The sequence below is a fragment of the Zosterops lateralis genome (genome assembly GCF_965231275.1).
Source record: "Zosterops lateralis genome assembly, chromosome: 15".
In the NCBI taxonomy this organism is placed as follows: domain Eukaryota; kingdom Metazoa; phylum Chordata; class Aves; order Passeriformes; family Zosteropidae; genus Zosterops; species Zosterops lateralis.
In genome coordinates this window covers 8932256-8949104 of record NC_139775.1, presented here as the reverse complement: position 1 = coordinate 8949104, position 16849 = coordinate 8932256, and the positions used below count along the sequence as shown (strand labels likewise).

Genomic DNA, 16849 nt, shown 5'->3' with positions numbered 1-16849 from the left:
GTTTACACATCTGAGACTTGAGGCAGATAATTAGGCAGAATGCAGTGCTGCTGGATGGTTCGGGATTACTTATCCAAAGCGGGGGCAGCACCATCCTTTGCTCAGAGGTTCAGACATGAGCTCCTTTTGCTCAGTGTGTGGATTAACTTGCAGGAATACCTGTCTAGTTGCTCACCCCCACTGCTGACCCTGTATGTCATCAATCCCATGAGATAATTTAAACCTATTTAAACCAATTTATTAAGCTCTCGAGTTGTAACTGCTGCCTGGCCCACAGCCAGTCTGGGAAAATCATTAGAGGGTTTTGCAATGGCCTGGATTGATATTAAACAACTGTTTTACTCCCAGTTCCTCAATAGCTATAACATTAACTGCTTTATTGATCACCACACAAATGGTGCCACTTAACTGCTTTGTTTGGTAAATTGGTACAGAATGACTCATTCCTCATTTTAATTGGAGGTATTTGTCAGCAATCAGCACTGCAGGACTCTTCCACATAAACATTTGGGAGGAGAAGAGCTGTGAGCCATGTTTGTTTTTCACTGCAGGGTATCAGCTAGCCTTTCTTTTAAGTCAAAAAAGTGAGACCATGGAAGAACTTTTGCTAAAAATACATTGTTGTGTAAACAGAAACCATGGGCATATATTGATATTGCTTCACTAACCCATAAATACCATAAAGAAAATAAAAGTGACTCTTGATACTGAGCTGCCAGTGGAATTTCTGAGCTCAGGGAACGTTAGAAAAAGCTGGTGTCCAAGCCAAGTATTTTCTCACTACTCATTGCTGCCCTTCTTTTGCTCTTCAGCAGGAGAAGGCTCCCAGAGGTGTCTCACAGGCTGCCCCACCACGGGGGCTGTGGGAGTGCCTGGGGATATGGAAGAGCAGAGGAAGATTAGGAAGGTCAGAAGTTGCACCAAATGTCCTCAGCGACAGGTTAATCATGGGAGAAACCTCAAGCTGGCAAACGGTGCTGTGCACACCCATGGAGAGAGAATTCCAGATGTTGTTCTGTCTCCTCCATCAGTTCTAACTGCAACTCTAAGGATGAAACACATCAGGAAGTCCAGACCTGTTCTGTTATGACCTGAGCTGCAGATACTGGTCCCATTTACTTTCAAAGGCTTTCCCATTGGATTAATCCTATTTCTGTTCTGGAATGTTTCATTCTATACTGAAAAGACTGTGCCCTACTTTGTGAGTCTGCAAATTTATGTGGTTAGATCTATCAAAGGAGAAAGAGTTGTATAAATAAATCTCCTCATAATTCCTGGGGCTTTAAAAGCCACAAAATAGGTCTTCTAGAGTCTAATATCTTTTTGGCTAATGCCTTTAAAGAAAATTTGACCCTACCTGGAAGCAGAGGGACCTGGACCCTACCTCCTGTATGTCTATATTAGACATTTTTTTTTTCTCCTCAATTTTTAATAGAGACCTACACTTACATTATAAACCTCACCAGCTTTCCTAAACATGCAGCAGAGTTGTTTTATTTTTTCTTTCTGGAATCTGCTTACTTTTTTCACCAAACACCTCCAGTTTGCCTGTAAGAATTCTTGCCCCTCTGTTCTTGATAGACCAGTTAGCTCTGCTTAATCACAAACAAAATCAGATGGTTTATCACAATGAAGCAGCAAGTTGGCAGCTTTACCATAAAAGGAAAAAAACCAGACTGAAACCATGTTCCCCCATTCACTTACTGCTTTACATTTGTTAATAACTGTACTGCCTAAAGGGGACATTTCTGTACAGTCCTGCTGAGGACACAGTAAACAGATGGCTTCTCACAGCAGCCTCCTTTTCTAAGGCCTTGGGAACTGTGTTTCCCTCCCATACCTCCAAGTAACTACCAGGTTGTTTGTTTTTCCATTTTTAACTCAAGCTTGCATAAAAAAGTGTCTCCACAGAAAATAATCTCCTTGAATCTGCAGAAAGCTGTAATATATCTCCTCCCTAATGATTTACTGCCAGAAAACTTAATAAAGGCCTAAACAACTACAGAAAAACTTAGTTACTTCTACATAACATGACTTTTGACATTTGTGTTGTCTATCACTCATTGTTAGTTTCTGCAGGGAAGATGACAGAAGGCAGCAGAATTACTCCTCCTCACTGAGCAGAGTCTCAGCTGCACCATCACTGGAGGCTGGCAGAGCTGCAGGAAGGGACATCCACCCACCTCCAGCTCCTCTTCCCTGCCTGCAGTGCCTCCTCCTCGCTGCTGTGAGCAGCATTCACAGACCACACTGTGCCCCAGGAGGGGGAACCACTGCAGCACAGCAAAGAGCCAGGGATGGCTTTCACCTGCAGCAGTTCTGCATGAAGGGTGCTGCTGGCAGTGCAGGGGTTGGGATGGGGATCAAGCCCTCCATATGGAGCTACTTCACCCCAAACAAAGGAGAGAGCAGAGGGTGCAGGAGCAGGGGGAAATGTTTTAGAATTGCAGTCTCCAAGTGTAGCAGTAATCATCTATAGCTAGTCTGTAAACACAGCCAGAAGGGCCCAGTTCAGCTCCTGGACACACACACACAAATGCTCTTGTAGAATTCTCATTTTTTGGGATTAAAGGCAATTAAAGTTTATTCTCATTCTGGCTGGAAATGAGCATTCATGGCTGTGCCTGGGCAATGATCAAGCTGCATTAGTGACATGGTAATCAGCAGATTCAACAAGACACCCAGCACTCCTGGCTGAGCATGAGACAGCATGACTGTGATTTCCAAAAGGGTTTTAGATGCTCAGAACCACTTGAAACAAGTGGAAATTTTATCTTTGCCCGGCCAACATCTTTGATAATTCCTGTGTCCTGTGAGATGTCAGCTTTTCTGCATATTTGGAAGAAAGTCTGATTATCTGATTGCTGATAGCTGTGGCTAAGTGTTTTTATCAGAACAGCTTTGATGGGAGTTAAACATCATCCCTAAGGAATACATGAACCAAGTAAGTCTCTGAAGCAGAGGAGGAATGCAGTGTGCACAGCTCATGTTTGGTGCTGGATGTTTGTGCCAACACAGCGGAGGGTGAGAATGTGGAGGGCTGTAATTCCCAGCTGATGAACCTGCAGTAGGACCAGGGATCTGCAGACACAGAGGCTTGGTCCACCAAGAGATAAAGGATCCCTGAGACATCTGAACAAGCTGATTGCCCTGGGCCAAGTGGCCCTGGTCATGAAATACCAGAATACAATTCCTCAGTCCCATGAACATTCAACATATTTTACTTTGGCAAGCAGAAACTATGCAAGTTTCCAGATAAGGAGCAGTACTGACTTCTCACAGGGGAAACGTTTAGTGCTGTGATCCATGTTTATGAGTAAGAATTTCTGTTTATATTCCATTTGGAAATAGGCTCACAACCTCCTGCAGCTCTCTGTGCCTATACATGCTGTGTGCTCACACAGAACCATGTTCACACCCACTTTCACCACTCCAACGTGAACAGAATTTTGGCTGAATAACCAGAGTTATTTTGAGGGTTGGTTTAGTTTTATGCACAAAACACAAGTAGGTTTTTACAAACAAAAGCACAGCTTTAAAAGCAGCTGGGGCCCTCTCCAGAGATGGAGAGGCTCCAAGATGACATGTGCAAGTAAAACGTGGGTGTCCTGGGCTTGTGCTGGGAGCTCTGGTGATTCCACTTGCCAGCTGCCATGCTAGCTGTGCATGGTTGGGGTGGGAAGCAGTGACAGAACATCCTCCTAAAGGTTCAGCTGATCATCTACTCCCTCCTTGCTCCTTTGTATTTGCCCTCCCCCTTCTCTCTGCTGTCAGGAAGAACTGCAATGGGGGCACATGAATAATGAGGAGTAACTCCTCGACAGCTAGTAAGGCCAGGAAATGACTCTGGGAACCAAATGAAGTGAATTGATTAATAGCCTGCACTCTGCTTCCTCCATCCTCCAGCACCCAGCCTGAGAGGCACAGCTGAACCCAGCTGAACTGTTCTAAGTGCAAACCAAACTGTTCTTAGGGCAAACCAGCTCCAGTGGCCTCCCACTGCTCAGGACAACGCGCTGGGAGGGACAGGAGACAGAGAGAGGAGTGGGAGACATCCCTGTGCTGCTTGGATCAGGCTCATCTGTGCTGAGCTTAGCTTCACTTTAGGCAGAAAACTCATGTATTGTCAGGACAAGACAATTCTGTTTCAGCCTAGGCTGCAGTCATATGGTGGGTTTTTTTTCTCTTTCCTACAGATAGCTTATAGCCCTTTTCTATTTCCGCCCCCCCACTTCATTTCTAGAGACAAGTTCAGCACCCTGCACAACTGCTGATGGTCTGCAGGAGCCAGGAGCTTCTTTCAGATCTCCCCTCAAGGCTTGCTGCTTAAATAGAGGATCAGAGGGAGGAATGGCTTCAGGGCCTGCTGAGAGCCCTGGACAGTGCTGAATGCAGAGCACAGGGCTCAGGAGGGAAGCTGGAGCACAGATATGTGACTGTGGCTTAGTGGGATGACCTCCTGCCAAGTAAGTTTTTTATAACTATGATTATATCACATAGTGTGTAGGAAGATCTGTTTTTGGGATATTTTTGTTGCTTTATTGGCCCTCCTCTGCTGCACTGTAGCTCTGCCTTCTGGGATGCACTTAAATAAAAGAATAGAAATAGTTCCAGAAAAGAAATGTCATATAAGCCATAGGAAGGAAAAAAGTCCTAATCCTGGGGAGCCCTAAATTTTAGGGCCAAGCCTGTGAATCTTGCTGAGCCCTAGCTGTCAGCTGGAATTTCTGTAGGGTCAGGGTCCTTATGAGGGCATATAAACTTCAAAATATTTTGTAGAGCTCCTGGTTTCCTGTATCACCCCAGGTTGATGTGAAATGGCACCTGGTCATGCTCTGTAGTCTGGAGGTGTTGCAGCCTCCTATATCCATCACTTTAGCTTTTCCATCCTCAAATGATGGTTTTCCTTAGAAAAAAATCCCCTCAGTCTGTCAGAAGTGGCTGCAGGAGGAGGAGAGCACTGTGAATTTTGGGGGCTTGTTTGCACCCTTTGGGGCCCGAATGCTTTACCATTGCTCATTGGAGCAGCTGGAAAACAGAGCCCATCTCACTCAGGGTTCAAGACATCAGGCTGTAGGGAAAGCAGCCCCAAAACCCCAGTCTGAATCTTTGCTTTGCTGGGGGCAGAGAGCAGCGATGCCGACAGATCCAGCAGAGCTCACTGCTAACTTTGGAACAGCCTCCACTGCTGCAGAGGGAGCATTTTCCATGCCCGTATTTGCCAAAACTATTTGCTCGACTTTGAAACCTTCCCACATGCCTCGACACAGATGGGTAAAAGGATTGTTTTTCCTTTTTGAGTCACAGTGTTTGTGGACCGCTGCTTCTGCCAAAGAATTCCTCTGAAACTTCTAGAAAGGCAGCGCAGCCCTCTGTGAGAGCCCTTCACTGGCTGGGTGCTCATGGGGGCCCGTGTGGAGCTCCCAGGTGTGTGTGGCAGCTCAGGGCAGAGGGGCAGCCCAGGCTGGGCTGTCCTACCTTGCAGCATGCTCCTGTAGGCCGTGTCGGCGATGGCGTAGATGTGCGGCGGCATCTCGTGCCTCTTCTTGCCCTTGTACATGTCAATGATCTTCTCTGAGTAGATGGGCAGCTGCTTGTAGGGGTTGATCACAACGCAGAAGAGACCCGAGTAAGTCTGCAAAATTCAAATTAAAGATGGGTTTAACATCATGTACCATGCCCACGTTGGGAGACGGCTGCGTCGGCTGCGTTGGATTAATGGGATTTTAGTGATTCTGCCCAGGGTAACAAATGTAGCAAGGATTTTCTGAATGTGTGTGTATGGGGGGTTCCTAAGTGCACAAATTGTTATCTCTATAATAAGTGAGCTGCTAGAAAGTAGGTGAATTTAACAATCTGTAGAAACACCGTGATCTGATGTTAGAACTCCTTAACTTCAGTTATTTTAAGTATAATAACATAATCCATACCCTCGTCACACGTAAGTGATAACAACAATTTAACAATTGTAATGATTAATATTTCTTTATAGGTGCATTTTCTTATTAGAATATGATATAAATATCTGCTCACGTAAGCATCAAACTTTGGAAAATGAGATCCTTGGTAAGAAGCTTGGATTGATGTTTGAAGAGTTTTTTTTTCAAAAAAGCTTCTGTGAATACCATGTAACAATGATTGATGAAAGTCCTTAAAAAATGGCTCAGGTTCCAAATAGATGCCTTGAGAGACTAATCATGCCTTCACTACACACGACTATTTCTGCAGGAAACTTAAAGAAAAAATGTGATTTGTTTAGAAAATAATGAAGTTATTAATATAAGAAAGATATAGCTAAATGAGAATATTGGCTGCTAGCTGATAGGTGTTAATCCAGATGCTTTCTTAGGTTTTTATTTAGTTAGTTAGTTAGGTTTTATTTTTCCTTTATTTCTAAATATTCTAGCAATTGACCTGGGCCAGAAATAATACCATACAATAACAGATAAAGAGCCATATTTCCCAAACAGTTGCTAAAAGTAAGAAATTTGCAAGGGTATTTAATTAAAAAAAAAAAAGAAAATTTATACTCCCCAAATAACAAAAAAACCCAAACCACCCAAGTTATGAGAACACAATAACAGGAATATTGTGATATTTAAACCGCCCTATGGGGGAGAAAAAAAAAAAAAAGAAAAAAAAAATGGAACTGTGCTGTTTCTGACATAGGCAGAAGGGTTTGGTTGGTTTTTAATTTGGTTTTTTATTCTGATTGATTTGATTTTGTTGCCATGTGCGTGCAGAAGAGCCCTGCAGCCGGTGCTCCCCGGGCACCGGGAGCCTCCAGGCACAAGGATTTCCCTTTCCTGACCATAATAGGCAAGGCCCAGCACGGCCCGGCAAAGCCGGAGCACTTTATATGGTATTGAGCACTCGGGGCTGCTCCAGCTGTGCAGCCACATCTGGGCTGCTCCGCTGCCTGCGGGCACCGACAGCTCAGCCCGAGAAAACCCAGCTCAAATCCTCGCCACTTCTCTGCATCCCCAGGCTGAGCCCCTTGGTGTGGAGGATATTCCTCAGGCTGGATTTTCATTGCCGTGGGATGTCAGAATGAAACTGTGCTGCTCCTGGCAAAATGAATTTTAGTGTGGCCAGGATAACACGCTTGAAAAGTGACAGTTTTATCCTAGAATGGCCACCACCTTGCAGAAAGGACAGCAAGATATTTTTTAAGAGTATAAATAGATTTGCTGTACACACTCAACTAATCATCCCCACCCAAGTAAAAAATTAGGAGAGGAAAACAAGGAAATTATTTGGGCCTCCTTTCCCTGAGATTTCCAGGCGTTTCCTGACTTCCCACATGCAGGGCTGTTTGCACACCCAGGCACACAGTAACATGCCTTTGAAGAACTAATTTTGAGGCACAAGAAGCAGGGAATTAAGGCAGAGCAAAAGCTGGAGCTGATGAATTTCAAGAACCCTCATTTCTAACTGGACTGTGACTGATATGATTTGTCAGCTCAGGAAATTTAATGAAGCTCTCTTTTTTGGGCTGATTGTAGCTCTAGGTGTCAGCTTTGCAAGGATTTGGGGGAGCTAGGGTAATATAAATGATGTTTTGACATGGCCAGGTGTGTGATTGAAAGGGAGGGCACTGGAGGTTCCATGCCTTAAATCCTCCCTGGGGCACAGCCTGGCTAGAGAGGGGGACCCCCAGCTGAATCTCTCCCCAGAGGATCTGGAGGAACAACAGAACATCTAAAATATCTTAGGGATACTTCCAAGGGAGTGCTGAGCTTGTGTATCCCTCAGACCTCAGCTGCTGCTGGGTATTTACAAGAGACTGGCACAAATACACATCTGCATTGTAAATATCTACATGTGGGCAGAAGAGTCCAACTCAGTTCCAATATGCATATTTAGCTTTATGTATCAAAGAGAGCATTTTTCACTGTTAAGTGAAGACTGAACAAGTAGTGCCTATGAATACCAAAAAGAACTTGATTCTACTCTCAAATCCACTGAAGTTGGACTCCTGTGTTTTTCATGCTTATATTATAATTTTTGGTGTAATTTGTGTGTGGATAAAGAAGGTTCTTTTTGTTCTGAGCAATGTGAAACATGAGTTAGTGGCTCATGTTTCTTCTTGCCTTTCTATCTTAATTCTCTGTGATGAAGCAAAAGGCCAGGGTGTTTTTCTAGTGTGCAGTCACCCTGTGAACTTCTGCACTGAATCTTTTTATTTAATAATATTGAATGCAAATTGCAAGGGGGAGATGCTTTTTTTTTTTTTTTCCCAGTTAGATTGATTATTTTTCTTTAGCAGATTTGGGAATCCCCATTTGCGTCAGCAATGCTCTGGAGAGAAAAATGTTGAGGTCATGTTTTCTTTGAATGTGTGGGACTCCAAGGGATGCAAATTAGGCAACACATGGCAAAGCCAGGAGATGGTAGTTTACAGTTTACAGTTAGCTTTGCAAGTGGGTGAGACTCAAATTCTCCTTAGAGGCCCCCTCTGTTTTTAAAAAGGTATGACAACATTAGTAGGGCAGCGCTGTGTAAAGTTGGGCAGCTTCAAGCAGGTTTTGCTTACTGAAAATACAAATAACTTGTTGCACTACAAGTCAAATTAATGTCTCTGAATCTTTTCCAATCTTAAAGTCTCTCCTCTTGACAAAGAAAACTTAATTTTTCTTTGTCAAGAAAAGTACACTTTTCTTGTGTACACTTCCATTTTTGCCTCCATGAAAAACTCTTTGATTTCTAATTGCATTACCCACTCTTGGAAATTAACTTCCTCTTTCTGTAGAAAGTGAAAATTCCATAAAGTAAACATAATGGAAACCCTGGAACAGCTGTGCAAAGTGCTGCTGAGAACAACAACAAAGAAATACCCAATCGCCCATTTTATCCCACTAACCTTCTACTAATTCTTTTATTTCTTCCAACAATGCAGAACACTTTCAGAAAAAAAAAATCTATTTTAATAATTAGGGCTGCATGTTCTGATATAATAGCACATGGGTCCACATGTTCACCTGCAAACTTAAAATCCAATATACTCAAACAACAAAAAGATGGGAAGTCTAGCTTCTATCAGGAAGTTGATAATGTGCATTTTAGTACATTCCTGAAGGAAAGATCTTGAGCTTAGCTCTTTGAAGTTATGCATAACAAGTAAGGAGTTCCTTTGTTGTAGTCCATATAACTATCCTATTTTCTGCTTCATTTCTTACTTTCCAATTTAGCATCCCTCATATTAGTTATAAGACCTTGACTACTGTTTCTGCTTAAGCTCTCTACTTTCTTTCACTCATCAGTGGTCTGTCATGCAAGTAAAATTTTCATAGATTGAAACTGTAGATAACTTTTCTGCAGCACAGCAGAGGGATCCCTCATGTAAAATCAAAGATAACAGCTAAATTCCTTGGGAAAGTTTTGGGCTTTCTTACTGTGCTGTTTGCTAATTGTTGATGTGGATAGATTACAGGGTTATCAATGTCAAAATATTCTTGTGTTAATGTACTTGTGAGGACTGAGAGACAGAATAATCTTGCTATAACTCACACGAACATAGAAAAATTATAAATTGTCCCAGCTTGTCTGACCTGTAACTTGATGAACATGAGGGACAAAAAGGTTTAGAGGATGCATGGCTTTGCTTCAGTGACACACTGGTACATGCAAGTACTCTTGCTTGAATTCCAGTGAGTTTGTCCCTTTATCCACACATAAGGTTTAAGTCCAGCACCACCAAACCAGAACTTTTCAGCTGCCTTTCAGTGGGAGTTTTGTCTGAGAAAAACCTGCATGATTTGCCTTTTCTGTACACTATTTTTGCAAGTTATTGGAAAATTGTTTAAGTTTGCACTGAATCAATTTAAAAATCTCTGTGATTTTTCCCCCCCAAACAGCAGGACTCAGTTTTGTTCCCTTATTACAGAGTAATTTCCAAGCCAACAATATTCTTTCAGACTCTATAAATTTAGAAGAAGAAACTTTCATGTGTTTTAATTTACTTAACTAAAGAAGCAATTATCAAAGAAGCAGGAGAACCATGGGGAATAAAGTGAATTTAAAATATTTTTGGGTTAGGATGCCATTGCTGGGGTTAGTACTTGCATGGCAGTGTTACCCAAAGCCTGTTTCCCAGACAGTGGGACATGGACATGGCCACATGCAATAGGAAATGCTCTGCCTGTGTTTGGGTCTACTCACATAAATTAGACCTGAGAAGTATCTCTCCCTTAGATTGTGCAGCACAGAAGCTTCATTGAGGCAAGTCAGCTCTGCCATGTCCTCCACTTTGGAGAACTTTGGAGGGTTCATCTTCTGGATGTCATCCTTGCTCAGTGTCACTTTCTTTCCATTTTCTGCCAGTTCAACTGTCACCTCATCCCCTTTCTCTTCCTTGATACTTGCTGCTTCAAATCCATGTTTCTCTGATGGAATCCAAACCAGTTTCTTTGCTGACCAGTCAGCCTGGGCAAGTGGGTTATTGATGAAGTTTTTGTCCACAAAGAGGAATTTCTCATCATCGCTGAGGGGTTTTTGAGCCATTTTGACTCAGCAGACACCTGTTGAGGAAGCAAAATATTCTGCTTTAAAGGGGTCAAGGAAGGCAAATGTGGAGATGTTCCAGACAAAACACATTTGTCAAATCTGCCATGTGGTAGGTCCAAAGCATTATAGGTCCTGTGTCATATCTCACATTTCCATGTGGGTGCTTAGTGTCTGTGCAGTGAGACTGTCAGAACTGCACCAGGACCTGAACACCTTCCTGCAGCCTCAGCTCTTGCCCATCACAAAGTTAATTGAATTCAGACAAAGACAAAATTTCCCATCACTCAAACGCTGTTGGGTGCATACTGAAATATCAGTGCAATAATGAAATAAACAGTAGAAGAATGGTTCCCAGGCTGTGTTCCAGCAAGGACAGAAATGAACCTTTCTCGCAAAGGACTATTTCCAATCACTTAATACCAATTCATTTGGAGAAGAATAAGATTAAGACAAGATCAACAGAAAAAGCAGGAAAAAATGTTGCCAATACTGCTGGTTAAGGAGAAATAATTTAGGGTTAGCCCCTCCCCATGGGTCAGACAGTAGGAACTGATCATTTATAAAGGGTGACTGTCTATCACATGAGAGAGAGAAGAAATGAAACAAGCCTGGAAATTGCCTCAGCTAAAAGATACTGTGAACCACGATGCTCAGAGTGGAAGAGTGATGCATCTGTGTCATGCAGTCACACATGGGTAAAGCAGCTGGGTGTATCTGCCCCACAGATGAGAGCCAGGGGAGAGTTAAGGCTGCTTTGCACAGTGCTGAGACAGGGGCAGCTGCTCTCCTGCTCTGGCCACTGAAGTCTGGATGTGGCTGCAAGATCAGTGCTGATCATGCTGGAGCTTTGTGAGTATTCTTCTCTATCCCAGGGGGACACAGGTCTAAATGAAGGAGGGAGTATACACAGAGGATTTGTGGTTTGCTCCAGGGCAAAAAGAGTGTGCTGCTTTGGGAAACCTGCTGTGCAGAGAGGAGAGCTGGGGAGGAGCTACAAAGAGTGTGTGCCCAAGAAAAACATCTCTGGGAGACAGACGCTGTTTCTTTTCCTTATTGAGAATGAATTTAGTATTTACAGCATTCAAACAAACATGAATCTGGAGGGAGCTTGGAGAACTGACCACTAAAGATGTCAGCAGTCAACCCCTAAGCAGGACAAAATTTGTAACAACCAAGCTCTGTGGTATGTAGCCAAATGGACACCCTGTGCTCTGGGAGTATCAGAGCTTGCTTTCCAAATATTTGTCCCTGAAACCTTCCCACAGATTAAGGTTTTTTTGCAAGGCCACACTCTCTGAGGGCTCTGAGAAGGAAACATGGATCATGCAGAAGGTGACAGAAGGTGACATAAAGATTAAAAACAAAACTAGGAATTTTTAGGGTTGCCTAAGAAGGTTAGATGATATTCCACTAAAATTCAGTGGAAATTAGATGTCCCAGCTCTTTAAACTCCCTTGATAATTGTCTTGTCTTTAAAAAAAAAAAAAAAAAAAAAAAAAAAAAAAAAAAAAAAAAGCTAAATGTGCTTGTTCTAGAGCCTTGACTGGAAACCCCAAAGAGGAAAATTTGCCCAGATAGACAATCCCTGAAGGTGCAAGGTGTGAGAGAGACCCTGTGCACTGCCACTGGCCCCTGAGCAGGGTTCCCCACTGTCGAGGCTCTGTGAGGGAGCATCTGCAAGATGTGGTGCTCTGCTCGCTCCCAGGAGATTCTTGGAAGAGAGCAAGAGGAAACTATTTGACCTCTGTGTGGATTAAGGCAGAAAATGCTCTCTGGCTGCCAAGAGGGCTGGTAGAGGCACACAGTTCCAATAATGGAGATGGTATTCTCTGCAGAGGAGCTCTCCAGCTGGCGGCTGCGGGGGGAAGCTGTGGAAGCACTGCCCCATCCCCAGGGCTGCAGCCCCCGGGGCTCAGGGAGCAGCAGGAGCTGCCCTGGCCTCTCCCAATGCTGGGGCAACAGGCAGGGCACCTTCTCCACCCCACTGCCCCAGCAGCCTGGGAGGAACTGCTGCAGCAGTGGAGATGGGGATTTCAGCCCATCCTGTGCCCAGAAAAGAGCTGGATGGCCATGCTGAAGCATCAGAAGGGTTGGATAGTGCTGCCTGTGGCTAAATGCCAGGTGACAGCACTTTTATGTCAATTGGAGTTAGGTACTGCTGTCAGAAACACCAAAAACGAGACTGAAGTGCAGAGCTGAGATTTATGGGGTCAAACCCTGCTATTCTGAGGCTGCCCACAGAAAATGATGATGAAAATCAAACTGCCAAATCATCCTGACCATCCACCTCAAAAACCCAACCATAGCTAAAACTGTTGGCCTGTTACAAAACATGTCACAGTGGGACATCCCAGAGGTTTGTCTGTTCTATTGCCCAAGGATCAAGGAAAAGTTCCTTTCTTTGTTACATGCTAAGTCAAAAACATCTTCCACAGATTCTAGCATGAAACTGAGAGCTGTCTGGATTTGACTACATTCTCCTACTTCTTCCTGTATGTACAAAGTGAGGTGCAGAAAGTTTTAAAGCCAATCTTTTTCAAAGCAAGATCCATTTGGAAGGTATATAAGAAGGAATGAACTTGGAAATACAGGTTCTTATTCCCTAGATCCAAACACTGGGACTAGTTTGAATATGGTAAGAATAGATCTCCTACAAGAACTAGTGAATAGACAGTCTGAGCTGGATCCCAGAACTCCTCTGAAACACAATGAGGAGAAAACATGGATTTATGTGAAAAGAAATTTTAATGACTGAACCTCTGGAATCTAAGGATAAAGTTTTAGCAGCTTCTGACTATCACTGCAGTAAAAAAGGAAATGCAGTTAGGAAATGTGGATTAATGGCTATTAATAATTGAAATTATTTATTAATGTCCACCATTCATTTTCATTATAAAGGAAGGTCTTCCATCTGAATTGAAGGGGTAGAATATAAGCTCCACAAACGCAACTAAATTTGTCCTAGTGAAGACTAATGAGCTACTAATGAGATGCTGAAGCTTTCTGATTAATAATTGGCACTGTATCTTTTGGTCCATCTTTGATCAAGTCTGCACTGGGCCAGTATGTGATTGATACTGGGGAAATGGTCCAAGGGGAAAGACTCCTTACTGCCTGCTGAGAGCATTCCCACGCAAAAGCATGGCAAAAGCAAATTTGACCCATGCAAAAGCAGGGGAAAGCAAATTTTACTCCTTAGGCGGTTCCTGGGTTTCACCCATAGGACTGGCTGAGAGAAATGGAGAGCCCTATCCATGTGCAAGAGGTGGGAGGAGGTTCTCATCCATTTAGCCCAAATCATGTACAAGAGTACACACTTTATATATCCAGAGGTGAGTTATCCTGAGAATGGGAGGAGGAAAAGCAATCACAAAAATACCATCAATAGGAAGTTTCTTGCCTTAGAATTGTGCCAAATTACACCTGACCTGATCCATTTGTTGTACTTGTCTAACACACAAACATACATGGATACTTCCAGAGCTCAGTCTGTTCCTCTGTCTGCTGTCCCACTATGGAGATATCTGGCTAATCTTCACTGTCTTTTCCCTTTTCATGTTAATGACAGAAGCTGAATGCTGTCTTTATAACTAGTTTATCCTGAGTATATTATTTCAAGGATGAAATATAAATATTCCCAGGAAGTGCACTTCAATTAAAAGGTTATTGGCCAAGCAGAATTGCATCCTGAGTCAGAGCTTGGAGGGACTGCTATTCTCCTAAGGAAAAGATAAAGGACACTTCTCCCTTCCTCTGCAGGATGTACAGGTCAATATAAAGCCGTATCACATCTGTACAGGGAATAATTACTGCAACAGAAAAACATATAACCAACTATTTTCAAAACCCAAATCCTGCTCTCATGAGTAGTTCCTGATGGAAGAATTTAGCAGTAACCTGCTCTTGACTGAAACTGCATTTCTTAGGCTACTGTAATTCTTGACTATGAACTTTCCAGTTTCCTTATCTTTTACTTTGCCAGTACTTGACTGAATCATCCAACTGAGCACCGGTTGGAAAAAAAGATAATCAAAAGATAATCTAGGGGTGAATCCTATGACCTTCATCTGGGAACTGGAATTCCCCAGCACTGACAGCTTTATCACAAGCACTGCTATTGATCCCTCCTGGCCTTTCACCATTTCTTGGTAATGCATTCTCCATATACTTCAATCAAGTTGTCTGTAAGTGCCTCAGCTTATAATGAAGTCTTCTCACCTTTGTTAGTGTGGGTTACTACATAACTCTGACTAAACACTTGATTCATTTTCTAATTTTCAAAAGAAATTTGCCCTAGTTATTGCCAGTGTTATAAACTGTAAAAATCAAAAAAGAAAGAAAAAAAAAAGGGATAGATTTCCTTCATCTGGAAAATACGAGCTATTTCAAATTCTTGTAATATCATTCTGTTAACTAAATCAAATTCTGTATATTGATCATAATTCACAAATAATCCATAATTTAACTGGACTTTGAAAAAGAAAGCTGTCTCTAGCTCTTGCCTTCTCCTAAAATCACCATGCATAAAAGCCATCAGCTTTGCAACTAAGAAGTCTCGGTGATTTCCAAAGCATTGGGATCTCTGCATACATCCCCACACTGCCTTTTATGGAGATGTTCTGCTCAATACTCTCCGTTCCGCAAAAATGTAATGATAACAAATTCAAAACAAATACCTTTTAGGGACTAGTGTGTCAATTGCAAATGAGATAATAAAATTCATTGTTTACATCCAAGCGAACATGGCCAGGACAGAATGGGCACTAAACTGAAGTGACAATTTAATCAGAGCTTTGCTCTTGGGGGTTCATCTGTTCAGCCCCTGAGTGGCTTGAGGGAGGGGGGAACTTGGAGAGTTTCAGCAAGTCAGTCCATCCAGATAATCCTGCTGCAAAACTGCCTGTCAGGGCAAAGCTGGGAGTGAAGGACAACGTAGGCTTGTTCTTCAACAAGTGTATTTTAGAAAAAGTTCTACTAATCTGTATGTATTAGATAATGACAACCCTTCTGATTTCTCTTATACTGAAAATATCTCATGATGCTTCTTAATTATGCAAATATATATGCCTTTCCCGTAAATATCAACATTTTTACAGGTGTGCATGCACACAGGCACAGACACACAAACATATAAGTGAAAGAAACCCGTGAACCCCTGGGATGGAGCTGAAGCCGCTTTCTGCACTGCCATCTACTGTCCTCTTAATTTACTGACGGGATTTTCTGAGAAGTTTGTTGCCTTCTTTTGCATTTCTAAAAAAGGCATGTCACCTTTGAAATTACTGTAGTTCAGTAAATTGTCAGATTAGTTTTGCTTCAAATTTGTTCCCAGCATATTAAAAACATATATATGTACTGCTGGGGCATTTACGTAAAATGATTCCATTCCTTCTAATTTTAAAGCATTTTTCCTGTTTAAAGAACAAACTGCTGATGACCTGGTGTTTTATTTGGTTGCACTTTCTTTCAACAGCCCTTTATTAGGACTGAGGTGTTAGGAACACTTAAAGCAGCTCAGGTTTTTCATTCCCAGATGCCCGGGTGATGGTTGCCTGCAGCAGGTACATGTGACACCTGCACTGCCCTGCACCTTTCTGCATGACTCCTTCCCTGCAGCTGCTGTCCCTCAGGCTCGCCCCAGCAGTGGCAGTGTTAGCAGTGACTAGGAGCAGGCTAGAACATCCGTGCCCACTTTCAGGCATGCACATTCTCCATGCATTTTAAGCAGAACCCAGCCAGTAACACACAAACCAGGATAAATCGCCTGGTAAGTCTGTTCCCATCTGCAGGTTAATGCTCTGAAGACATTTGCGGAGCAGAGGAAGAGTTAACTTGCCACACTCCCCATCCCAAAGTGTGAGCCCCCAGCCTTGTCCCCAGCAGGGACCTCGCCCCCGTGGTACTTACAGGTGTCCAATTGGGGGAGCAGAGTGAGTTGGAGATGCAGCCACCAGCCGGGACAGCCCAAGTCCTTGCTGTCTTTGGAGCCTCCCTATATAGAGGAGGAGAATCTTGTCAGTGGGGAGGGGCCCTGGAAACCACGTCCTGCTGGAAAATCCTTTTGGTACCTGGCTTAAAAAACACAGCCTGAGCCAAGAACCTCGTTCCCAGCAGGGCCTAACCCTGGGCTGTGGCCCCTGCCCTGAGCCACTTTTTAGGAAAGCAGGCTGATTCTGGCTTTCAAAAAAAAACATATTAAAGGGGTGCCCCTAAGTCACAACTTCAGGGCTTCACCCTTTTCCCCTGCTGTTTGACAAAGCAAATGGACATTTAACTCCTTCCAGCCTTGGCAGTATCCCTGTCCCTCATGGCCCTGTGCCTAGAAGGGCAAAGGACAGGTCAC

The 16849-nt window shown here is 43.2% G+C and overlaps 1 protein-coding gene across 3 annotated transcripts in view; it reads right to left on the bottom strand.

Moving 5' to 3' along the window:
- MYH11 (myosin heavy chain 11) overlaps window positions 1-16492 on the bottom strand; it is a 52933-nt gene extending 36441 nt beyond the window's left edge. For all 3 annotated transcript variants that reach the window (XM_083872575.1, XM_083872576.1, XM_083872577.1), the window contains exons 1-3: window positions 16414-16492; window positions 10162-10520; window positions 5479-5635 (exon numbers count right to left, since the gene is read on the bottom strand). In XM_083872575.1, coding sequence (XP_083728701.1) covers window positions 5479-5635; window positions 10162-10503 — 499 coding nt within the window. In that variant the 5' untranslated portion in view covers window positions 10504-10520; window positions 16414-16492. The remainder of the gene's footprint in view (window positions 1-5478; window positions 5636-10161; window positions 10521-16413) is intronic.
- Window positions 16493-16849: the final 357 nt, after the last annotated feature.